A 27765-nucleotide genomic window follows, 5' to 3' on the forward strand; every position below is an offset into this window, starting at 1 on the left:
AAGAAAACAATGATGAGATATTGAAACGAAAGTAGTAAATCTAGCAGAAGAATTTGGAGTTAACTGATGCACATCCAGACATAAAATTAATTTTGTAAAATGAGAAGAATGGTTTTTAAATATGGCTTTCTAGTTGTTTTTAGAATTTTTAAGATTCTAAAATGTTTTTCTTATTTATGTTTTTTTTTTATGTAACATTATTATTAAATTTTCTAACATTGTTAGCTATTAATATTATTCACTATAGTAGATCTAGGCTCTACTAAGTCCCTGATCCTAGATCAATATAAAAACTATTATAATTTCCCACATATTGTGCAACTCTGAGTTGATTTTATTTTCCCTCCATTCTCTACTTTTCATTTAATTTGATCCCTTCTTCCCGAGATAAGTACCATGAGAGTTTCTCCAACTCCAACTGAGATAAAGCAAATCTTTATTAATATTACTTGTACATCAGCATTTTTAGATGTATCATGCTAAGTCAAAGAAAGGGACAGATAGTGCAAAGCAACAATGCATCCCCATTTTGCTGTGAAGCACTTTATAACTTAGTAATGTGCATATTACTTAATTAATTTGAATCTTCAGAAAAAACAAAACATTTGCTTTTTTCCAAATTAACTTACACTAAGTTGGGAGTGAATAATATTGTTGTATAGTAATGGTTCATCAAGACCTTGGCTGAAATCCAGTAAAAAAATGTATCCACTTATTTAAATTAAAACTCTATAACAATGTGCTGGTTCCTTGGATTTAACAGATGTTACTGTCTCAAGAATGGATAGCCAGACTTAACAAAACTTACTCCCCAACTGTAAAAGGGCTTCCAATTTTTACAAAATAATAAGATTTCAAAATAAAATAAAAAATCTGATATGGACACCATATTACTTGTACACCTATTAAATATACAAACTTTTTTAAAATGAAAAGCACATAAAATTTTATTTCATTAATAACGTCTAATATTTTTTTCATTTTCTTCTTTTTGTTATTGTATTATTATTCATCGTAAATGTTTTTTTTACAATCCGAGGATAATAATTATTAATAAACCAATATATTGAAATTAAAAAAAAAAGAGATGAAGTCTGATTCGAACCGATGTGCCATTCCCAAAGATCCAATTATTTCATTAATTAAAATTTTATTTGGCTATAACTCTGGAACCAATGAAAATAAGTACTACCACTTATGATATATCTTTGAAAAGCTCTCAATGAGGGCTTATTAATGCAGTTAAAAAAATCCAATATTCAAATTTTTTTGGATTTTGGGCTTTTTTGGACATTGGTTCAGCGGATTGCAATCAAGGGAGGTGCACAACTAAATACTACAACAGTCCTAAATCCAAAATTTCAACATCCTGCGGCTAATTGTTTTTGAGTTATGCGAGATACAAACTACAGACGTCATGCCAAAACCAGTCAAAATGGATTCAGGGGTGGTAAAAATGGATATTTCTGTTGAAATCTGAAAACCAAACTTTTTGCTCTTACAATACTTCCTTGTATGTACATAAAAGTATAAACAATACTTAAATTATGTTTTTAGTTGCTGTTTTTTTTTTTAATGTTATCACCACAACACCACAAAGAACACATTATTTATTATTTATAAAAAATATATTTTGAAAAAACAATTATACATAAATTTAAATTTATATTACATATACAATAAAAAATGGAAAAGGTTATAATAATAATAATAATTGTATCATACAATTACATATTGTAGTATACAATTATTATATATCATTTTAATATATATCCATAAATAATCATAAAAAAAAGAAAATAAATAAAAGCTACTTATAGAGGTCAGGACAACATAGAAAAACATATATAACATGAAAGTAGAAAAAGTAGTGTTTAAAATAAACTAAATGAAAAATAGAATCATTACTATAAAAATAAAACAAATCACACTTTACACATTCTTCACTTTAAATGAAACATATTTCTAAATAGAAAAAAAATTCAAATCATTATAGGTGAAAAGTTTAATAATCTTCTTTTAACCATTATGAACACAAAATTACCAATGTTTAGGAATAAGACTTAAATCAACTGTAAATACCCTGCTAATCAGGCATTCTCCAACCTGAAAAAAAAAAAATATGAGCATCAGCTGAATAGCTACATTTAAAATCTAAGCTAATAATATAATAGTAAAGTTATAAAGAGGTATACAGAGAAAGAAATTGACATAAATATGACAAAAGAGAATTAGCCAAGACAAAATAAAGTCAGGCAAAAGATGCAACAGGTTCTTACCAAAGTAAAAAAAAAATAATTCAGAAAAAGTAAAACTGCAATTATAGTTAATACAAGGTTAATACGTTCAAAAGTAATAGCTGATTGGTGACAAAATGAAAACGGTTGAAAAAATGAAAAATTTATTAGTTCAAATACCTACACATTTACTTTATTTTTCTACATAATCATGTATCAAAACACTTTGATTCATTGAAGCTTTTTCAAACCCACTACATAAAATCCTGCCGCCTGGGACTGAATCCACTTTTGTAGAGATTTTCAACTATTCACTTTCCTCAAATTGCTGAGATGCAAGCCAGTTTTTGAGGTGTAGGAAGAGATGATAAGTAATGAGGATGAGATTAAGATTGTAAAGGGATGATCAAAAATCTCCCTCCGAATTTTTGAATTGTTTCTGTTGTGCATGCATTATTGTGAATAACAATTCCTGATCTCAGCATTTCCAGTCGTCCATTGATTTTGAATGGCACAACACAGATAGAAAGCGTTTCACAATAGACTTGTATTGTGATGGATGTTTCAGTTTCCATAAAATGAATCAAAAGCACACCCTTATGGTAACAAAATAAAATTGTCATGGTTTTCCTTCAAGACTGGGCTTGTTTGAATTTTTTGGCTTAGGTGAATTGGAATGCCACTGTTTGGACTGCTGTTTCGTCTCAGCATTAGATGTACAAAATCCATCTTTCATTACCAGTGACAATATGGAAAAAAAATTTGTCTTCTTCCTGGTTAAAGAGGTCGAAAAAACAGGTACAGATATCATTCTGCAATCTTTGTTAGCACCTGTCAATATTTTCAGCACCCATTGTGCACAGTTTGTGATAGCCTAGAGTGTCAGTCACAATTTTCAACAATATTGTCTTTGAAATTTCTGGAAATGGTAGATAATGATTGCTAATCATAAAGCAATGATTTTCTCTCACTTTTGCATTCACATGTTCAATGAAATCATCAGTCTCGACAGTAGGCCTGCCACTTCTGTGTTCGTTGTGAATATTGAATGTCCTTCGTTAAACTCATTACAACATTGACTTACTTTTCCTTCATTCATTGTGGTAGGCCTACATGTTTCACACAATTGAATTTCAGCAGCTTTATGTCCTCTTGAATTTAGGAATCTGACACCTCGTAGAGTAATGGCTTTTATGGTTAATCGCGATGAACTTATACAAACAGCAGAGAATAAACAACATGACACATTTTCTCATTATGTATGAATATAAAAATTACCAAAATCAAAAGAATAAACTTAAATTATCTTCATATCTACAACTAAATCAGCTGTATATGAATTATTGGAGGTAAATCATAACTTCAACCAGGCCATATCTTCATTCATTCCAACCATTCTATATCCATATTTTCTTTGAATTATGATATTGTAATACAGGAATAGAAAATAAAACTGGAAGTAAAGATGAGGAATGAAACTTGAATTTCTTAATTAATTCCATTTCCAGTCATTCTAATAATCTATGAGGTAATTTTTCACTGAGGCAATGAATCTAATTCAGACTTATGAGGGCAAATCAAAAATTATCTATACCTTCACCAAAATACATCTTCAAGGTTGTCATACTACCTTCTGTGAATGCATCCTTAAGAGTTTGTACAAGTGTGGTCAACTGGGCAAAATTTGATCCAATCGTGTCTTTTGACTTCCAGCTATTAGCGTAAACATGTACACTGCTAGAAATTTGTACCAAGGAACAATGAGCAGTGATCAGATTTCTCTGGTTGGAAAGTGTGAAAGGGACTGAAATTCATTGTAGACTTTTATCATTATACAGAGACAGTTCTTTATCACGTGGTTTTTTTTGTATATTTACAAGTTTAACAGTGGTCAGATGAGTGTGACATAAAGAGGGATCGAACTGTAAACCTTCACCACAGATGACAAGATTTAGCAAGCTTGAGAGGTGGTTCTGGCAAACAGGCAAGTTACCATCAGTGAGATAAAGTCTTCTCTGAAGTCATTGTTCTGCCCATCAAATCATTCTCGACAAGCTTGGTTTTTGTAAAGTCTGTGCACGATGAGTACCAAGACAGCTTACTGCAAAACACAAGCTCCAAATGTGTTGATATCTGCCAACCCTTACTCAAATGTTTCAGTAAGAAAGGTGACACATATTTTTGAGCAGAATAGTCACCAGTGATGAAACATGGGTTCATCACTATGAGCCAGAAACAAAATGCTGGAGTATGGAGTATTACCTGGGATCTCCAACACAGAAAAAAGCCAAAATCAGCCAACAGTTATGCTAACTATTTTTTGAGATGCAAAATGGCCTACACTTGAAAACTTCATGGAAAGGAGGACTACGATCAACAAAACACGTTATAGTGAAATGTTGGAAAACAAACTTAAGACAGCAATTCGCAACAAACGCAGATGTCTGTTGTCAAAGTGTTGTACAATGCCCCCTGTCCAGACATGGCGCACCACAACATTAAGACCATCAAATAGTTGAATTTTGAAGTACTGGAATTGCTCCCTTCAAAACAGATCTTGTTTCTTCCAACTTTCATCTGTTTGGGGCTCTCAGAGTTGCTTTGCAAGGTCGTCAATTTTTCACAAACTTAAGATATAAAAATGTATAAAACTATGTATAAAAATGATGTATATGTTGAATCCCTCCCCCTTTGTATAAATAAATAGTAAAACAAAAGTACAGATAACTTTTGACTTGCCCTCATAAAAGTTAAGTTAAATTTATACAAATATACAACTAAATTTTTTTTTCAACATATAAATACATTATGTTAGATTACACCAGCAGTTAAAACATGCATACCAACTTTAGTAAACATCTCTTTAGCAATTTTTGAACAAAGTGAACCACTGTTATAAAGCCTACAGATAGATAACATATAACGCTTTTACTCAACTCATTAAGATCAGCGTAAACCAAATTTTCAAAACATTTTTTCCAGATATTTTGGTATGAATACAGTTTCCTACATTATAAAGAAAGCATTATGCATGTATAAATGTAAATATATCTCTAGATGATACCTCAGAAGTATACCTAGAGGAATACCTATAGATGATGTCTGTAGATACTTCTAGTATGTAAGTAATATACATACTACAGTGGTATCTGAACTAGAAAATGTAAAGAAGGAAATTCATCACAGGTATTTAAGCATAACAAGCAGCTAAAATCTGCAAGTAATTTGTTAAGACAGGCACTTTAAAATATTAAGTGTGAATTAAAAATATCACAAAAAATGAAATATCAGTAATTCAATAAGTTTTTACACATTATATGTGACAAAGACTTTTTCCAATCAGCTAACAATCCAGAAATTTTTTTTAACATTAATTTATCACATAAATTTAAAGCTTGTATGGCGAATTTTAATCAAATTAAAAACATATTATGGAAGTTACATTATATACAATAGAATACTACTGTAAAATGTTAAACTAGTAATTATACAACAGATGTAAATATAAAATATTGAAATGTCAACACAGTAAAGTCAATTCAAATTAAATAACTTTAACAATCTACAGACCTTAAACAACAACTCACTTCTCGAAAAATAAAGAGAACATACAAATCATATAGTAATAATACTTAATCAAAAAGCATTTTAAAAGCAAAATACAACTAATATAATTGCAATTAATACCGACATCTGGACATATTCCAATTAAGGCTTCAGCATGACTAAAGAATTCTTCTTTTAATGATATGACAATAGTTTGTAATGTATTTGTTGTGTTATGAATATATGATGCAACTTTTCCAATATTTGTATTATCCAATGCAGCATCAATCTCATCCAGTACAAAAAATGGTGCAGGCTGGAAACTACAAAAAGATATTCATGTTTATTCTTAAAATATATTCTATGGTGTCACAGAAGAAATAAGTTTATAGTACTGATCACAATATTACAACAGATTCTACCAATTAGTTACATTTACAACTATGTTATTTAATATTAAATTCCTGTATCAGTATCCTAAATTGCATGTAACACTATTTTAACATAACACTTACCTTCGTAAAAAAAAAAAAAAAAAATATTTATAACAGAAAAACCAAAGGGAATTAAGAAAAATGAGATTTCTTTAAACTAAAATTCACCTAATAAATTTCAGTTTTTGAGATACAAAAACAAATGTAACACACACACACACACACACACACACACACACACACACACACACATTGGTAACGTATTATTTTTATTAAAATTATTTAATAAATATTCATAAATTATTTAACCTTGGATACAAAAGAATAAAATTCTAGCAAAATATAAAAATTTTTTTTTAATCATAAATCCACTAATATTAAGACCCTTGATATTCCGGTTGTAAAAAAAAATGACATCTTACACAAATGATAATTATGAAATACATAAACTAAATTCACATCTGATCTATTTTTAGTAACTTCAATAAATATGTGTCTTTTAACTCAAAAGAAATCTGCTAAGAATAAAATCATCAGCTGGGGAGAAAGCAACTGGACCAATCACTGAAGTTTGATGCAGACAGGTGATTTTGTATTATGAAATGATTTTTCATTTTTTGTTAAAATTTTTTTATAATCAACAATCTTTGAGAAAACCATGGGAAATAGCAAAATATAATGGGATGATAATTTTTAGTAAATCGCAGACAAATAAGAAGGAAGTTCACACTGTCTTTGTAAATGATCTGAAGATATTTAAAACATTTTTGTCATTCAGAAATGATTTACTTTAGTACAATGACATAAAGCATGATTTCATTTTGATATTCAGTCATTTAAAAATAAAAAAATAAAAATTCTATCAATTCTTTAAATTTTTTAAAAATTTCTTTAATTTTTTTTTACGTTTTTTACAAATTAAAGATTAGGAGTTAGTTATTTTTAATTTGCCACTAAAAATGAAAAATCTAAAATTCAAAATTTTAAATTATTGAAAAAAGAATTTTTTTCTATTTCAATGTAGATTTCTTTTAACAATGATTTTATTATTATACTTCTTGTATTGTCTTATAATGTCTTGTATGTGGTATATACTGTGTGTCAGATGATTTAAATGATAGTTTCCCTTGTGAGATTGATGGTAAACTTGAATGATACAGTAATATTTTCAAATTAACAACACTCAATATACTGTTATTAGTATTGAGTGTATTGGTGTTATTAGTATAACACCAACATGTTGTTAGTTTACAACACAATCTGGTGTAATGATCCATTGATGTAACAAGTACAGCAGATATACAGACAACAATGAATGCAACTGTCTAGAGGATTCAAGAAAGTTCTATATATATATATATATATATATAGTTATATATATATAATTCAAATAATTAATTAACATATTGGACACTGTGCTAATAGAATATTAAATGAAATATAAACCACCAAAACATACAAACAGATAAGTTAAATCTTACATCAATTCCAAGAAACAATTTTTGTGGGATTCCACATCTTCAGTTGTTATTAAATTCTGCAATTATATTAAAACAAATTTATAATTTTTTAACCCTTTGAGCATAAACGTACAATCTGTCGGACGTTTCCCGTATAACCTAGAAACATCGTCAAGAACTTACGAATGTTTAGAAAATTCATGTTTAAACATAATTATCTTACAATATAGTTTATTTATTTTTGGCATCATTTAACAAAAAAAATATTATTTTATATTATAATATATAAATATAAAGCATTTGTTTTAAATTTTATTAAAAACCATATCGATTTTTACAAACAACTATGCAGATTACAACTATAGGATTAAAAACTGAAATAAGGATTTTTTTGCATATTTCAGAAGGACCAAATTTCAGTGGATCAAAAAATTTTAAGATAAATTTTTAAAAATATTTTTTACTATAAAAATGTGTAATGCTAGCAAATTAGTCAGTATTGATTACAGTGTAATAGAGCACTTACTATCTTACTTAAAAACAAAAAAAAAAAATTATTAAATGTCATTTATTAAAACAGATTTTATGCATGTTTTAGTAAATGAGTGCAAAATATGGATAATTGGCGTGATGTTTTAGGGCAAAATTTGTGAATAATTCATGATGCTTAAAGGGTTAATTTGTTAAAATTGTTTTCTTTTTTGAAAATTATTATGGATGTATATGCAAATTCCCCTGTCCAGTACTGTATGTACATTTTTGTTTTCTGATATATATATAATGTCACCATATTTAAATATTGCATCATTTCAGTACTGGACAGTAGAATTTGCATATTTGTCCATAATAAATTTCAAAATCTTCAAATAAGAAAACAACTTTGATAAATTAATAAATTAAAAATAATTATGTTTTTATGTAATTATAGAATTACATAGAATTATAGAATTAATTGTTTTACAATTGATTGTAAAACAATATAATAATGAAAACTGAAGTTTTCATTATAACAGAGTAATGTAATAAAACATTACACCATCTACATGGTTTATTTTAGTATTTTTATTTTTTATTTTTTTAATAAGCAGTTCATTAAATGAATTCAATCATGACTGAGGATGTAGGATTCCACGAAAGTATTATCATGATAAAATTAAGGTAAGGTATGTCTTATCTCAATATTCTGTGCTAGGTTGTTTATGTTAATAGATTTTAAAATATAATTTAACAATACAGAGGAATAATATGAATCTTTAAATATGAATAAAATCTTAATATGAATCTTATCTTTAAAATAATATTAATCTTAATTAATTTCAATAAAATTATATATATATTATAACAAAACAATATAAGTGTAATGAAGAATATAGAATGAAATCTAATAATCAATACAGAATAAAACATACACTTAAAAAGTATAAAGAAATAAGGCACTAATTTAAGAATAAAATTAATTTGTTTGACAAATAAATTAACTTTCAACTATAAAAAAATACTAACAAGATTTCAAGATTTTAAAAAACTCAAAATTTAATTCCATCAGCAAAGTACTTATTACTACTATATCAGCTATGTAGTTAGTTAACAGACAATTAAGCTTACTTAATAACTTACCTATGAATAGCAAATAAAAGTGCCAGTGCAGCAACAGTCTTTTCCCCTCCTGATAAATTAGACATAGGTTGAAAACGTTTTCCAGGAGCAACACAATTATAATTTATACCGTCAAGATATGGTTCTTCTGGATTTTCTGGTCCAAGGAATGCTTGTGCAGATTGATTTTTAGCTAGAGACTGAAGAGGAAAGAATTATTAAAAATTTTGATAGACATGAAAGTAATAAATAAGATTGCAGAATGGTAAAATACATCTTTAACTTAAATACAACAGAATTCTGTAACAAATCCATTAAGTTGAATAAACTGTTTAAAGGAAAACCTGACAAAGGGAACAGATATTACATTATGAGGAGAAATATTTGCAGAATAACATGAGATTTGTGAACTGCAGTCTAACCCAATGACTAGGAAATAAAAGGAAAGGATGTTGGTAATATGAACATGCATCAATTTGCTTATAACATACTGTAGACTATATGTAAACATATGTTCCATGTATTTTTTGTAAAAATGAGGAAACAACAATGTTTGAATCATTTCAATAAACAATTGTGGGAGTTTGTCTTTGGAATTGGTAAAGCATTTTTCAGACATTAAATCAAGGTAATCATCAAAAATTTGAAATATTGACATTACTGAACCACTCTGAAAAAATTAATGAGACAATTTTGATAATCATAAAACAAGAAATAAAATTTATCATTATAAGTTTTTTAAAAATATTTTTCACAATTTAGATGTTATACTTTTTCAGAGTTCTCATCAATCTTTTTTTTTTTTATGGTGTACTAATCAATGATACTTACCGAACAAACACGAATGAATTCTTCCTATTTTCATGTATTTACAACTTCAGCTTATATTAAAAGATTAACAAAAATAAAACAATAATTGTATTGTTTTGATAAAAATTAAAATAATTTAATAAACAGAAGATCCCTACGACAGCCCAACTAGCCAATCAATGGTTATAACAATTATTACAACTTCCAATATTTCTAGAATTACAGTAGATAATATGAAGAGTTTTAAGTAAAGAAAGTCATTTTTCTTTGAAAGTAACTAAGTAGTAGAGCTTTGTAAATCGGATTAAGCTGGTCTATAAAAATAAATTATAATATTAAAAATTTATACCTTATAAATATTATCAATTTCATTAGCAACATGTTCAAAACATGTCATAAATTTATCATGTCTTTCTATTTTAACTCTTTCAAATGCTTGTTTTGCTCTTTTAGCACGTCTACGAGCCGCTTCAAATTCTTCATTTGTTTCTTGTAATTTTTCTCTAGCCATTTCTAATTTTTGTATAGCCTGAAAAATAAATTACAAGTATAATATAAACATAAAAAATAACAGTAATCTGAGAAATACATTGTGAATCACAAGTATTTCAACCTTCAATTAAAAGTTGAATGGAGTGGAAAATTAACCTTTAAGATTAGCGTAGCTGTGCAAGTAAGTACTAAACAACCTTGTAAAAAAGTAAAACATAATGATAACAATAATACCAATGGCATGTATCCTTTAAATCAACTAATAGGAATTGTTAATAAACACTCAACTATGTTGTTCATTCTTGATAATTACTTTAGATCACACTCATTTTAGGGAAACTGGTCTAACATGGATGAACAAAAAATGATCCCACCAACTTACAGTTCTGATGATGAATCACAAGAAATATCACAAATCTTTATAAACTTACAAAATCAATGCAAAGACTGTCTCAACATACTGGAATTTTGTTTTGATGTGTTCATCAAGACAAAAAAAAGAAGATTTTTGACCACATATTTATGTTGTGCACAAATGTTAAGAAGCTGATTAGGAAAAAAACATTTACTATTATTGTCGATGAATTATTCAGTTTGTTCAACATTTTTCGAGTCTTGATTCCTTTTAAGAAGAAGCCTGATTTTATCGCACTAGTTTTGTAAACAGCCCAGACTAATGGATGTAGATCCAAACCCGTGTGTAATCTACAAACTACATTATATTTATAAAGGTAGGAGAATTTAGTCTATTCTCTTTCTCAGTTGTACACCAACTTTTTCATATAAACAATAATAACTAAATGTTATCAGTATATTATGATTCTGTTTACAATACTGCTAGAAGATGAAGACTGTTGACTAAGAAGGATAGTACAATAGCAGAATAACAATACTAATAATAATACAACAGCAAACAATTTAATACTGCATAATTTCTTTAGAGAAAATAATTTCTAATTGACTACCACTACCTAAATCAGAAAACTTACTTACCTCCTTGGATTATTTCTTTAGGTTTGGTTAAAAAAAAAAGTAGAAAAATAACCCTTTTATTCACGCTAACTCAAACAGAACACTGAAAATGAAACATCCTACATCAGTACAAGAACTATTAAAACAGAAGCAACTACTTTGAAGAAACATTAATTCCTCGTAGTTTTAGGTGGACATTTTGAGTACTTTCTGTTAAAAAAAAGAAGATCTCTCACAATATAATATAGATTATTCTGAATATGAGTTGCTTAAATTTTTATTAGTATGTTATCCTACAGATTTAAAAAATAAATTAACTAATAAATAAATGAAAAGAATTTAAAAAATACTTCACTGATTAAGACAGCATCAAAAATCTGTCTAAAAATTGATATTTTAATAATGTTCCTGAAACAGTAATAAAGATTTATTTATAATAACTGGATTTCCTTTTTTTATTTCTATAATTTGCATTCATTACAGCAACCAGTTATTGCTCATTAATTGTTACTAATTTACAAATTAAGATGTTAAAATCATCTGTCATTTGTATCTTATAATATGCCCCAATAATCTTCATTAGATTAATTTAAAAAAAAAATTGCCTAATGATAATATTTATTCAAGTAATACATAATTTCATTAAAATTTTCATGATGACTGCACGCAATTAGTTAAGTTCTGCCAAATAACTGTCCAAAGCATATAAAAATAGTCTGTACTATGGAAAAAACACATAATTTTTTTTAAAGATAGATTCTTAAGACTGAAAGCCAAAGAATATTGTAAGGACTAAATAATTTTAGTTTTTTTTTTTAATTGGTAAACACTTGAAAATGAAAGATAAATAAATGTATAATACCTACATTATTGATGAACATTTAAAATTTTTTCAATGTTTTGTTACACCTCCTCATAGTTATCAGATTTATATATCCATTTTATTTATATTGTACAATTTTACACACATAACTAAATAGGTGTCTACTAATTTCCAGTAATAATTTCAAACATTTTTTATAAAAAGTTACAGTGTTTTACTAGAATACATTTTGATTATCTATACTTAATTACACTAAAACGATTTTAATTACAAATTTTAAATAATTAGATTATAGTTTATTATAACAGTCATAATTATTTTTATCATATTATACTTTTTTTATTTAAATAAGTATTTTTCAGCACAATATTTTTACAGAACCCGTAATGTATATTTTTTTTAAATCTATTTTTCAAGCATTCTATCTGGCTCTCAGTTGATAAGCTGAAAATTAATTTGGTTTTTCAACTTGAGAAAATGTCATACATACACTGTCAGTAATTTATTTTCAAATCATTATCTACTTTGCATTGCCTATCAAACTGAAAAGAATAGTTTAATCGTTTCATGAAATTGGTGTGGAACCATTCTTAAATTACAGGGCTACAAACAAACATACCTCCCAGAATACATTATTCTCCTCTTGATATAATCTTAAGAAATTAATTATTAAAAAAAAATATCTTCTCTATAAAATAAACATTAAAATGATTAATTTTAATACCTTCATATTCGGAGCTTGTATTTTTTGTAAAGTTAATGACTGGTCATTAATAGCTTTTGCTAATTTATCACCAACTTTTTTCACTTCATCTTCTTCATAATCTTTTAAGTTATCACCTAATTGTGAATAATCAATTGTGATCCTGGAAACAACAAAAAATATTTATTTTATGTTAGTTTATGGCATAACTTTACCAATCAATTTGATTAATAACTAGCCTCCATCATAATAAAAAATCATGAATGTCATTCCCAAACAGTTTTTTGTTTACCTATGAAATTTCATTTCATTTTGTTACTAAAATTTGTCTTAAAAAAAGGTTTAAGAAAAGCTAAAGAAATATACAATTACTTAAATGTAACATAAATTTACATTCAAGCAAAAAAATTCTCATGCTCCATTAAATGGACTAATAACTAACCTTTTCTCATTACATTTTCCTGATTGGGCTTTTTCAATTGCCAGCTATTTTCCAATAGTTGTTTGAGTCTAGAATGGTTATCTTTAAGAACTAAAATATGTGGTATATTATGGTATTTAGCAGACAAATTAAGTCCTAATATAAGGGTAGGGAGTTATATTATGGATTTAATAAATAACACTGATGTAATATAATAATTTCATTTTAAGAAATACATAGTCAATCACTTTCTTGCTTAATTTCCTGTAAATTAAGGCTTGTAAATTTCCACTGCATGACACAAATTTTTAACATGTTTGCAGAAACAATGATTTCGTCTTTACAAAAAAGTAATTTTATGAATAGCCACAAGCAATTAATCACTTATGGATTATCAATAGTTTACTGTAGAATGAGACTTATACATCTAAAACTTCTGTGTCATATCTTCTTCTTCTTCTTTTCCTTAGCATTTGTCCAAATATGTTGGCGGGGTCTGCTTGGTGGCTACAATGATGACATTTGGTACAGTTGTGAGCCATGTTAGAGTGCAGCCAGTCGATTTTCATGTCTGCGTAAAGTGTATCGATTCAGTGTTGCTTTGGGCAACCCTTTGGTTGCTTGCCATCAATGGTCAGCAGTCTTGGCAAGAGTCAACATCAGTATGTAGACATGGTCGAACCAACTCGATCAGCTCTTGCTTAGCTTGTCAATGATGGGTGCAAAGCCAAACTTATTTCATAAGTCAATGTTGCCCTGACGTGATTGAAATGTGTCAAGCTGAACATCAGTGTATTTATTTGTATTATATCTCATATAACAGTTTCAGAGTGTGATCAGCCCTAGAAAACTAAAAACATGGGTACAGAATCTGCATATATATAGATCCTAACCTATCGGGTTGGTCTAGTGGTGAACACATCTTCGCAAATCAGCTGATTTGGAAGTCGAGAGTTCCAGCGTTCAAGTCCTAGTAAAGTCAGTTATTTTTGCATGGATTTGAATACTAGATCATGGATACTGGTGTTCTTTGGTGGTTGGGTTTCAATTAACCACACATCTCAGGAATGGTCGAACTAAGACTATACAAGACTACACTTCATTTACACTCATACATATCCTACAGAAGCTAATTATCAATTTTTACCTATAGAGGTGATAGCATACAAAGAACATACCGGCTCTCTCTATCATATATCTGTTGTGTCTGCGTGTTGCTATTATCCATAGAAGAATCTAATGTAGCAGATTCTTGAGCGATGTCTTCCATATTACCCCTCAACATCGGAATAGCAATATCTTCCATCTAGTGAAAAATCAACAAAATAAGTTTATTTAATATAAAATTTAAAATCCATAATAAATAAATTATTACTAATAATCCATTCATTATATATCTACAAATAAAGCTTTTATAAAACTTTGTCAAAATTGAACAGGATTAAAATTAATGCAAATAAAATAACTATAAAACACTAGCAACCAAACTGAAAAAAAATTTCTTTAAGTTTATCATTAAAATATTAGTGGTATATAATCATATGTTTGGTCATTTTTTAACATTAGTCTGTTATTGGAATACTTTTGATGTAACTAATAATTTTTGAGACTATTAAGCTTGTTTGTGAACAAAAAAAAAATAAAGAAACCCATCAATCATTTATAAGTTATTCATCTTGTACAAAAATTTATTGATATTTATTCAACAGATATTTTTGTGTATTATACATTGCAAATTCAAATTGGGACTCCACAGTCAGTCAATCTTAATTTAATTTAAGGGTTAGGATTTTTTTTTTTGCGACTACATTTTAATTACCAAGCCTTAATATATTTTAAAATGCAGAACCAGAGAAGAAATTACTTCACTCTCTTTAAGATCTAAACTATTCAATTAATCATTGTCCATTTCTTGTCAACACCGCAACTCGTTTTTTATTTATTTGGTTTTCTGGGCGAAAAACGCTTTGGCGTTATCATTGCCCAAACATGATGTATGTGTTTTTCAAACTAAGTCAAAAAAAAATCCACATTTAAAAAAACCGTCCAGAAAACAAAACATGAACATAAATACAAAAACAATAAAATAAAAAGATTAAAACAAAATGAAAACTTAAAGCAGAAATTTAAAAACAAAAATATTATAATAAAGACAAAACATAATTCATTATGAATACTAGAACAGATCCTGCTATAATGGACTAAGTGGTTTCTAGAAAGTGGTTGTACTTCAAAACTTTGGTGTTTTTGATATGTTGCTACAAACTTGTCTATAGAAAACCCTCTTTTAGTGGCCTTATTTAGTTTCATACATATACACATTTACAGGGTCTTTTGTGGCATTAAAATTTAATCATTTTTTCTTCATAGGCTATATACACTTGTGATAACACTAATTTCCAGTACAGCTCTGCTTTAATGACATTAAAAAATAAGCTTACAAATAAAATCAGCCTTCCTGCTTTACTTAAGTGAAATGTTAGAATAACCCTAAGCATATGTGTAACAATTCATCTGATTATTAATCAAACTGCCCTTTGCTGAGATCGAACACTACTTCAATATTTCCTAATTCAATTACAGCTGAATCATTATATTTTTTGGATATTTCATTTACTTTCACATCTTAAATTTTAAAATTCCACATTTTTCTTCTATTATAGTAGCAACTTAATCAACTCTATAAAGTAATATAAAAACATAAAATAATAACAACACATGAAAATTACCACAAACATACATCCACAAAAATCTTTGGTCGACACAATAAAGCAAATATTGTATACAAAGTTTACTAAGAATGCAGGGCAACATATGAAAACTTATATCTTAAAATCTTTAAAGGCAAAAAAACAATAAAGTGTAATTTTTATGTTATGCAAAGTTAAGTCTGCACACAAAACAGAGGTTAGTTTGTATGATCAAACACTACTATAGTAACATTTTTAAAATGCTGGCGTAGGTATATCACAATACCTATTGCATTACAGGTTAGAACCCTAAATATTATTTAGATATTTTGTGACATAGGTATATCACAAAGCCAAATTTGTAACTTCTAGTAACAGGAATATTAAGAAATACAACAGATTTGGATTTTTATGGTTGCAATTTTAAGCACACTGTAATCATTAAAAAAATCAGTAGTTGTTGCTTCCAGTCTGAAAGAAGGGCAAATTTTAACTGAAGAGAGATAATAAAAATAATGTGCTGTTCTATTACAAAGATACAAATAGGCAGTACTAAATATCACATTTCTCTTAAGTCATTACTTTTAATAAATTATGGAGATCATTATAGTAAGTGAATAAAAAAAACTAGGTCTACTATATTAATAATCCAGAAAATATTTTTGTTCAAATATATCTGTTCGCTAAACATAGTCTACACAAATTAAAACCAACATGACAGATCACAATTTTCGATAAACTTCATCATTTAAAAATTAGCTGCACAAAAAATGTTTTTAATGACAAAACAGAGATTCAGGTAGAGAATTAGTTATCCTCAATTGTGTCAGAAGTTAAAGAGAAAGAAAACGTATCAAATTATTATCTACTTTCATCTTGATTCAATACAGAAATTTAAAAAAAAATACACGATATACAACAGACAACTACAATATAAATGTATTAAGACTACAATTAAAGACTATTACACACATTATAAAAATAAATCAAAATAAAACATATAGCGCAAATAAATTTTAAAATAAGATGCCAAATTTAAATGAAAATAAATAATCAGTAATTAATTTTCAAACCTTGCAATGTTTTAAAGTACTATGTCTTTCAGCCTTTCTCATTTCTAATTTAGTTTCAAGATTGGATACTTGTTTTTGCAGGGCTTGAATATCCTTTGCAATAGAACCAACTTCTCTTCTGGCCTAAAAAAAATTATGAAAATTAACTAACACAATTATGTATCAATAAGAAAAATACAAAACAGTAATCTGATACATAAGCAAAATTAACTACCACAGATAAATATAAAAATAATATTGTTAATAGTAAATTATAATGACTAAAAGAAAAATGTAATTTTTGCTTCAAATATTTTTCAATCATCTTGCTAACCAAAAGCAGTTCAATTTATCATGTTCCTAAGTCATAAAGATGAAACACCAGGAACAAACACTGAAATACTTTCTCAATATCTGAAATATCTTTAAATCATATAATTTTTTTTATTACTACTAAAAGAAACATAACTTCCAATACCTTTCCAATATGTTCTTCCATAGCATCTACATCATTCTTTTTTGTAAGACGTTCTGATTTTAATCGATCAAGTTCACGCATATCCTTATCAATCTCAGTCATTTGCTTATGCTTAACCTGATTTGCACGTTCCAATTCATCTTCATCATCACATACAGCGCGCTCCCAACGTAATACATTATCTGTAATAAAATAAAATCTACATCAACCGATGTTCTAAGGATCTGTCTTACAACAATATGACTGCTATCGCCAAAGTTGTAGTGGACTATTAAACTTATCGATAAGTTTTTAATTATCAACTCATTGATATAGTCATAATAATCTCATAATTTTGCCTATATTTGTTTAGTACACAGAACCAACAACTCATGCCTGCTCTTCCAGCTTAGAACCCTAAGAAACTTTAGTAATATTTGAAAAGATACATCCAGAAAGCTATTTTACAGCCTAAATCTAATGGTACCTAGTTATAAACCAAATTTTCCTACTCAATTTATTACAAAACATTTGGAAAAATATTCATTACAATTTTTTAAAACTAACTTTGTTCTTATTTTTTCTGAAAACATTATTATTATTCACTCAACTTTTACTTATAAACTAAGTGCATATGACCACTACTGTGTGAGCATATACATACATGTATACGTTGACTGAAATTTAATTTTTTAAATAATTGAAGCAAGTTTCAAATTGTTTACAACAGCTATATTGCTTGATTTAAATTATACGGCTAAAAATGTTTTTAGTAGATCATTAAGATGTGAAAATAAATAAGGAGCAAGAGGATCTGGGTTCCGAAATTGCCTTAAAAAGGATTCACAGTTAGACAAAATAAATTTGTAAAATGCCAATTTACATTTTTGGAATTTATCTTTAAAATGCTCTATAACAACAGTATATGGCTTTAAGTTTCTTTGATTTGTCAATAAATTCCTTTATGTCATCCAAAATTGGCAAGGCTCATTTCATTCTAAGCATTTCACATTATCTAATAATCTAGTCGTGCAGTATTCTAACGGAAATTTATTATTTCCTGTGGTAAATTCAGGACTGGGCTATCATTAAACAAGAAGTAAAAATATCTTAATAAGGTATGAATATTCCCTGTTTCCAATCCCTGGTATAAAGGTATATTTTCAATCCCTGTTTTCATTGCTTCATTTACAACATGTAAACCACAAACACCAATTTTCACCAAACACTTTCCTTCAGGGCATCCTCTATCAGCTGGTTACTGAATATTTTTAAAAAGCTTATATTCACAATACATTTGTTCCATCCATACGAGCAGAGATATAAATTGCAAGTTACATGCCACATTCAAATGATTATTAAACCACCCACCTGTCTTAATCATAAAGGTTTATACACTCACGTAAGAAATCTATTCAACAAGTAATAGCATTATAAATTATTAATTAATCTCATTCACAATAAACCTATTCCAAACTGTTAATAATTGGCAAAAGAAAAAAACTGTTATTACAACCTCGTACTACAAGCTACTCTTGAACTTAAAAAATTACTTTTAACGTAATTCCTACTAATCACATCATAATATTACAATATTCCACTTACTCTTAGTATCTTTCATTTTCTCAAATTCCAGCTGATTCATAATTCTATTTCGTTGATTTTCAAATTCAAGCCTCTTTTTAGCTCTTTCTTGCTGTGATCTAAAAAAAAGAGGGATACATATTTGTTTAAAGATTATAGTAAATACAATATTATGAATCATTTTAAGAAAATGAATACTTTGTCCTGGAAAAATATAAGTTAAGCAGTCCAAATATCAAGACTTGTTTAAAAATCTACAAGTCCTTGAGCTTCAAAGTACCTTACATCCCTTAAAATCTAACCAACTTTTATTTTAAGTGTAATACTTTTAAGGCAGTACTAAGTTTTATTTAAATTAATTTTTTTTATTTGAGAATGGGGAATAAAATTTCAACAAAGCATACACAGATATAAATATTATTTTATTAGTCTCACTTCATACACTTATGAAGAAGGAAGGTAGTTTTGACTGTTACTCCAGTGTCCTACATTTGATTCCCAGTGAGGATGAAATTAGAATTTTTATGTTAATAAATTTCATCCATACAAGAACACATAGATCACGTTATGATTATGTCAATCTCATGTCAGATGCCCTTCAAAAATACAATCCCAAAATTACCTAACAGAATTTATATTTCAAATGATTTTTATAGTGTATAGGAAGACAAGCAGTCAATGATTCCACATGTAACTTAAGAATTAAAAAAAAAAAAATTTCAAACCAAATGTGATTAGAGAAAATTAGTTGTAACGGGGTTAATATGTCAGTAATTAATTAACAAAAACAAACTGCATAAATTAATTAACCTATATCATTCAAAATTTCACACATCTGTTGATAATGACTGATAACAATCAAAATGCCAATCTTGTTTTACATTTATGTAACTTTATTTGTAAACAGTTTTTAAGCACTTTACTTTCCAATTTGTAACAGTTTAGCTAGTTCTTTCTTCGTATTAATTAAGTTATCTTAAAATAAAATCAGTTTATTATATTAACTATTCCAATTACTTTTTTCAGGATGTCAACTGAGCATTGTTCTATTACTACATTACTAAGCCATCCAAACTCGAACTAAATCATTCATTTATTTTCTACCTGAATGCATGCACAATCAATGCTTCTGATAATATTTTAAAGGTACCTGATAAAAAGCAATGTAATGTTTTTATAAGCATAACAAGGATTGATAGATAGCAAAGTTTACCTTTTAGAGCAAATTTCACCCTTTTATATATATAAAAGCACAGAGATGAATAAAGGCCTAAGAAAAAATGATTGTACCATATTTCATCAAAAAGCTATGCAAGATGAATGGATCACTGTCATGTTACAATGAGATTTCTTATTTTTCAACACCCCATTCCTCTTATTTTCTCACTGCATCCCTCAAATTTTTTATTGCTATTAAATAAAATAATTTTTTTTTAACTTTTGATCCCCTGATAAAATCTTAATTTAAAACCTATAGTCATCTAATATATAATAAACAAATTAATGCCAAAAATTTGCACTAAGCTGGTAGTGAAATACTGCATAAAAGTTTGTTGCCAGGCTAGTTTATATATTCTTTCTTACTGAATAGAATTTATAAATCTAGACTACTAATAACAAAAAAATTTCTGGACTTAAAGAGTTATTAAGAGCTTCTTCTTGGACTTACAGAACTAGAACTGTAGTATAGCTTTATCGTGCCATAATAAAAATAAAAAATTAGTAATTTTAAAAATGGTTCTTAACCTTTTTTAAAATATTTTTAATGATTTTAATTATAGGTCAGGATAGAAATACATAAATTTGGGACTCAATCAAACTAAACGTTCAATAACATTTCTACATTAAATCTACTTAAAAATAATCAAACTATTATTCTATTTTTTTTTCTATTTTACTTTAATAAATGAAGAGAACATACCATATATAAATAAGGAACATAAACAAATTCAGAAAGATGTCAAATTCTAGCTGGGAATCGAGCCTAAGTCACTGATCTACAAAACTACATTACACACATTATACTAACCAACTAGAGTGTATTACTCTAAGGAGAGCAAAATTAAGTTTTATGTCAGCAACAACTCAATAACCAGAAATATATGGCGAATGAGCATACTAAAAGCAGGAATAAAAAAGAACATTTTATTTTAAATCCATTATACCAATGCTTCATAAAAGTAACTTATAAAAAGAGATATAATAAAAACCTCCGATTTTAAAAATGGAATCTAAACCCTTGAACTGACAATTAATATTTTCCAAACCAGTCAGAAATTTTTAACTTCAACATTCAACAGTTTGAAAAACTCATAAAAACTTACATCCATAAATAAGCATAACAGGATTTCCCCAAAATTTTGTAAGTAATTCTTCCTGACTATTTTCAGAATTTTCACTGACTAAAATAACCATGATATAGATGAAGTCTAACAATATTTTTCCAAACAATGTTCAAAATAGCTCATAATTAATTATAATTTTTTAATTTTGAAAATTCAAAAACTGGTGGATATTTTCCAACATTATCACTACAAAATTAATCTAAGTGCAATATGAAAATAACTTCACAGTAGAAGTATTTTAATTTTATACACAAAAATAACTGGGAATGGAAAACACACGTCTTAATATATTTCTCAGTAAAAAATATTTTTAACAATATTTTTTAAATATTGGATTCTAAAATATTCAACTCAACTTGAAAACTTTGAATACTTGCACACCCATAATATACATATATATATTACCTGCATGAATACTTATTCACTGTGCAAAGTGTTGTCTATACGTATTTGAAATCTGCAGCCCTGCTTAAAAAAAATCTGGGATCTGGCTAGACCTTTATCTAACTCAAATAAGATATGGTTGTATTAAATTGATGTCCCATTAAAGAAACCTGTTGAATCCAGCCAAATGTTATTAAAAAATCAGTGAATAGAATGTTGTCCAATTCAATGAGATTTTAATAAGATTTGATAAGATTCAATGAATTCTTTTAATCAGGGAACAGAACTTAATTTGTAGCATTCATGCTAGTAATATATATAATGCTAATATATATATATATAAGGTAATAAATCAAAAACTGGTTTTTGATGATCAAAAATAACTGAAGAATCCAAATTCGTGCACAAAGCTCAATCTCAGATTCTCTTTACTACTGTAAATATTTCAAACTTCAATAAGATTTATAATTTATGAAAAGAGTTTTTATGAGATTTTCTTTGTTTTTCCGCGGTGAGTGAAGCCTCTTCAGTGAGGAAAATACATTAGTCATTATTTTTTACAGATTGTTTTGCTCAAATTTTTTCAAGTTTTCCTTGATATTTTCAAATTTCAACTGATTTCCAAATTTGGTGATTTTTCAAAGCCAATTCCCTGACTTTCCAGGCCTGGGGAACCATGCATAAAGATTAGAAATGTTGTATTAAATATTTTTAAAAAAAGTCACAAAACTAGATGTCAAAAGACATTCTTCACTTATTGATCTCTAAAAATTTGCTTTGCAATAAAATTAATTTAATGACAAAAATGACTAACATTATTAAAGAAATTTAACAAATGTAATTTGTTGTACTCGAATGTTAATAAGCAACACAATGTAAAATTAGAGTCAATAATAAAAGTAATGACAATTATAAATAACAATAAAACATTCATACCTTAACTCACATTCCTCGTACTGTCGTATATTGTCCATACCGATCTGTCTACAAAAATCTTCAAATACATCATCTTCTACTCTGTTCATTTTACCTTTCATTTCTTGTATCTGTTGATCACGTGCTCTCATTGATTTCTCAATTGCCTCAGTTCTTGGCTGCAATAAAGAAAAAAGTTCATCAAATTTTATAAACCATTAACTTAAGCAAAACAAACTTGTAAACAAGAATGTTTGTATTTCTTAATTTTCGTTATAATTAATCTCAAAACATTGAACACAATAATCAATATTGTTATAAAGATTTAAAGTAAACAACAAAAAATCAACTAATACTGTAAACCTTTGTTAGTTAATGTTATATTTGGATTTGTGTACAATAAACACCACCTCTGTAAGAAAAGTGAGAGTTCAATGACACCAGAATCTTAAATATACACTGATAAAAGAAATTATTTTTAATGAAAGAATAGAGACATTTTTCCTAACATTTTTACTGTCTCTATTTCTTTTTTAATTTACACTGCAAGAAGGGACACAAAGTAATATAAAATGGTGAACATGATGTAAACCATTTTAAAATTATATCTTTAATAATAATTTATCACTAATAATTAAACTAGCTTACACCACTCTGTTCCAATTTGGCTTCTAATGCTTGAAGTTCACGATCAAGTTCTTGAATTTGCTTCAGCTAAAACAGCATGAAATAATTCTAAATTAATAAAACAAATATAGGATAACTCATATAGCCTTACCTACAACAAAATAAACAGTATTTAAACTACAAGACAGTAGGATTCAAATTTTTAAATAAAAAATAATGAAAAACCATGTAATTTAAGAAACTTGTATTTTTTTAGGAAGTTCTTCAAAAACTAAAATTTTCAAAACTAAATTATAAAAGTAGTGAGAAATTTATTAATTTAAATATGAAGTTTAATTATCAGTATAGCAAATTAAAAAAAAAAAATTGAATTTTTATATAATCCCCAGTATGAAATTATATTATACTTAAACTTGTACTTAAATACTGTAAACATAAATATCAGAATGGTTTTTTAATGTTCCTCCATTTCTGTTGAGTCCTGCTGGTAATTATGTAAAGTCAAAGTCAATTTTTTGATAATACAGTACAGATTTTATTAATATAATAAATCACCAAATATTCATAATGAGCGAGTGTCTGTGTGTGCGCACACACGTGCGTGTATGTGAATAATATAGTAAAAATATATTCTATATTTATTATATTAAAACTTTTTCTTTTTAATGATTTTTCATTTTTTCAGAAATTATAGTATTTTCTACTGTAAAATTTTAAATGATATTAAAACATATATTTTAGAATTTAATATCAATTGAAGATGCAAGATGCCGTGAAATCCGGTTATTGGAAATTAACAAGATAAGTTTAACTTACCTAATTACTGGGTTTTGGTGTTATAATTTCATATAATATTAAATTTCATCAGCTTAGTGGCCAAAATGTTACTGAATTATTTGATATTGAAAAAAATTTATATATATATATAATTTTTTTTACATACACAGAAATAAAATTGTTAAATATCAATACAATTTGTCTAACTCACAGTTTTTTCTTTATCTGTTTTATTATACTTAAGTCTTGTTTCTAAACCACGAATCTGAGATTCCACAGTATTTAATTCAGATTCCTTTCGTGATTTTTTCATTGCTTCTCGCAATTCTTCAGTAAGTTTTTCCTGTAAAATAAATAAAATGTACACATTATTTATCAAATTACTATAACAAAAAAAGTAATACATTTCACAATAGATTATTTAATTAAATAGACAAGACACCATTAGAAGTGTGAAATCTATTCTTTTATATAACATTTTTATAAAAAATTGATCTTGCTATTTTAAGCAAATAATAAATATATACTTCTCATCTCAAGTTGCTAAATCATTTGATGTTTAACATTTTAATTTTCCACTGAAAACTAATTTTCAATGGATCCAGTTTTTTCACAACATTATTTCAAGGAAATATTTTTATTTTGTTCAAGTTCTTTTAAGACCACTTGATAATTTTTCATCAGGTTCAGTTTTATGTGTCCTGGTAAAAAGGATTGTGTTAGCACGGATGTTGATGGTGTCAAAGTGCATAAGCAAAAGCGCCTTGTACTGATAAACTTACATGAATTATATGTCTCCTTTAAAAGTGAAAATTCTGAGGAAAAAACTGAAAGATCGAAGTTCTGCAAACTGCTTCCAAAATGGTGTATCTTGGCTGGTGCATCCAGGACTCATACACAGTTTGTGTGTACCCCCACCACCAGAACATCAAACTCATGAATGATGATTAAACTTAATGTTGATTAAGGACTTAGTAGACATCTTTGTTCGTGGCAAGGATAACTACAGCTGTATAATTAATGTGTGCACCAAATGTCCAGGTAAGCAAGCAGTGTTTGACATGATGTGTTGCCAGATACAATAATGTACAAACAATAGTTCAAGAACAAAAAAATCAGAATAAGGTGAAGAATGTTTGGTGTTGCAGACTTTGCAGAAAACATTTCATTTTTTGATCAAGGTGAAATACAAAGCTTCCATTAAGTCAACAGCAAAGCCACAGTTTACCCTTTTGTGTTCTATTACAAGGAAAATGATTTATTAAACACAAAAGTGTCTGAATTTTAAGTGATCACTTAGCATTTACAGCAACATTTTATTGCTTTCAAAAACGTTTAACAGACCATATCAAGGAAGTACATCAGAACATTATAAACTCATCTATTTTACTGCTGGTGCTTCAAGTCAGTACAAAAATAAAAAGAATTTTGATAATTTGTGCAGACACAAAAAAGACTTTGACCTTGAAGCCAAATGGCACTTCTTTGGATCATCCCAAGGGAAAAACGCCTGCGATGATGTGGGAGGGACAACAAAACGAGAAGTGGCAAAGGCAAGCCTGTAAAGGCCATTAAACAGTCAGATATTAAACATTGATGAAATACATCCATTTTGTAATCACAAGCTGAAAAACATCAAGAATTTTTTTATTAAATGAGATGAGAAAACTAAGATTTCAAAAACTCTAAAAAACAGTTTTGATTGCTGTGAAAGTGTTGTTAGTACTAGAAGCTACCACAAGTATTGTTCCTGAGTCAGAAGGTATTGAAAAATGTTACTTTACTTCAGACTTCAAGGACTTTGAGACCATCCTGTGTCAAGTATTGTACCACTTTCACTTGTGTATATGATGATCAGTGGTGGAAAGGAGAAGAGGTGGTAGATATTAGAATAAAAAATGACGATGTGCAGGTTCATTTTTTTTTCCCAACTGGACCACATACATCATTTCAAAAGTCTCAACAAAACAAGTCTAGGTACTGATCAGCAAATTCCTGAGAAAGTTGATGTCACTTCAACTAACTACAGTGACAGGTTGCTCTCAAACAATTTCAAGAGAATTATCAGAAGAGATATCACAGCTATTGGTTGACCATCTAAATAATAAATTTTCATTGCTACAAAAACAGGCTATTTCATTAAGAATAATTAAAATTTTGCTACTATCTATTTTTCTTTGATAGTGTTTACAAAAATAAACCAATATAAAAATAAAAATGAATTCTTGAAAAAAGATGTAAACTAATTATTGAAATCTCAGTTTCAGTAAGGTTTACAAGCTTTTTTGAATCAAAATTGTATTAGGTTACTAGTATTGGTTAAATTATCATTAAATTACAACCTACCATTAATAATTTTAAGAAAACTATTTTTAAAATATTGAAACGTCAACTTCAACAAAATTGGGGATAGATACAAAAAATGTAAAGTGCAAAGAAGACAAGAAACCCCCCTCCCCCTAGGAGCACATGTTTAGTGAGTCAAAATGGTATCATTTTTAACAGGTTTGTCATGAATTTTGAGAGGTTTTAACTTTTTTATTAGTGCAATACACAAGAAATGTTTTTATTTGCCATAAACACATACAAAAACGCTACGATTTGTGCAAATTTGGAATTTTTATCACCAGCCCCATCAGAGTTATTTGAAGTTAAAATTTGAATTCTTTAAAAAAAAATTGTTTTCAAAAATTTATGGGTAAGTATATCACCGTATTATTTATGGTAAAACTACTAAAATATACCTACAGATAAAAGAATAATTCAAACTGTATGCAGGGATGCCATCCCTGCTTCTTGAAAAAAATTATCAAAAGTGAAATTTCACCATTTTTCATGTTTATGGTATATGCTGATGATTATTGCTTTATATGAGTATATGATGTTTATGCTTTATTGGTAATTTTACTCTACTGGTAATTTTCTCATAGAGAGAAGAGAGATAGGTAATAACCAATCTTTTACCATTTAGATAAATGGACCAGTCTTTTACCTTGAGAAAATATAAATAAATTGCTTTTTGTTTCATCCTTCCAGCACCAAGAGTTTTTTAGTTATGATTTGTTCCATAAACCCTTACAATCACAAAAACAGGTGTGCGCCCGTAACAAAAATAGCCACTACAGGTAAACTGCTTAAATAGAAAATTTAAAAAAATTGTTTTAAGGTCCTGAAACATGTATGACACAAGTGGGTAAGTTTCAATTTTTTTTCAACTGGTCAAGCAACCAGCTTATGATTTTTTGGGACACTTCAAATGGATTAACCCCTTATTAAAAATAAAAATAAAGCAATATTTTCTTTTAATTAATGAGTTATTTCTCTTTTTTTGTGACAGATTAGCAAATTTTTCAAAACAATAACTTCATCAATCCAGTTTTTTTCTCTCTTACCATTCAATGCATTTTATGAGTATTTCATATATTTTATATTTACATCAA

General features: G+C 27.6%; 1 protein-coding gene across 1 annotated transcript in view; it reads right to left on the reverse strand.

The window, feature by feature from the left end:
• Positions 1-1606: 1606 nt before the first annotated feature.
• LOC142329812 (structural maintenance of chromosomes protein 1A-like) overlaps positions 1607-27765 on the reverse strand; it is a 55932-nt gene continuing 29773 nt past the window's right edge. The window contains exons 12-23 of the mRNA XM_075374656.1: positions 24537-24668; positions 23570-23635; positions 22943-23100; positions 19299-19396; positions 17715-17896; positions 17258-17380; positions 14673-14800; positions 13095-13236; positions 10433-10612; positions 9295-9473; positions 5929-6106; positions 1607-2106 (exon numbers count right to left, since the gene is read on the reverse strand). Of these exons, the coding sequence (XP_075230771.1) occupies positions 2041-2106; positions 5929-6106; positions 9295-9473; positions 10433-10612; positions 13095-13236; positions 14673-14800; positions 17258-17380; positions 17715-17896; positions 19299-19396; positions 22943-23100; positions 23570-23635; positions 24537-24668 (1632 nt within the window). The 3' untranslated portion in view covers positions 1607-2040. The remainder of the gene's footprint in view (positions 2107-5928; positions 6107-9294; positions 9474-10432; positions 10613-13094; positions 13237-14672; positions 14801-17257; positions 17381-17714; positions 17897-19298; positions 19397-22942; positions 23101-23569; positions 23636-24536; positions 24669-27765) is intronic.

The sequence above is a fragment of the Lycorma delicatula genome, chromosome 9 (genome assembly GCF_047948215.1).
Source record: "Lycorma delicatula isolate Av1 chromosome 9, ASM4794821v1, whole genome shotgun sequence".
Classification (NCBI taxonomy): domain Eukaryota; kingdom Metazoa; phylum Arthropoda; class Insecta; order Hemiptera; family Fulgoridae; genus Lycorma; species Lycorma delicatula.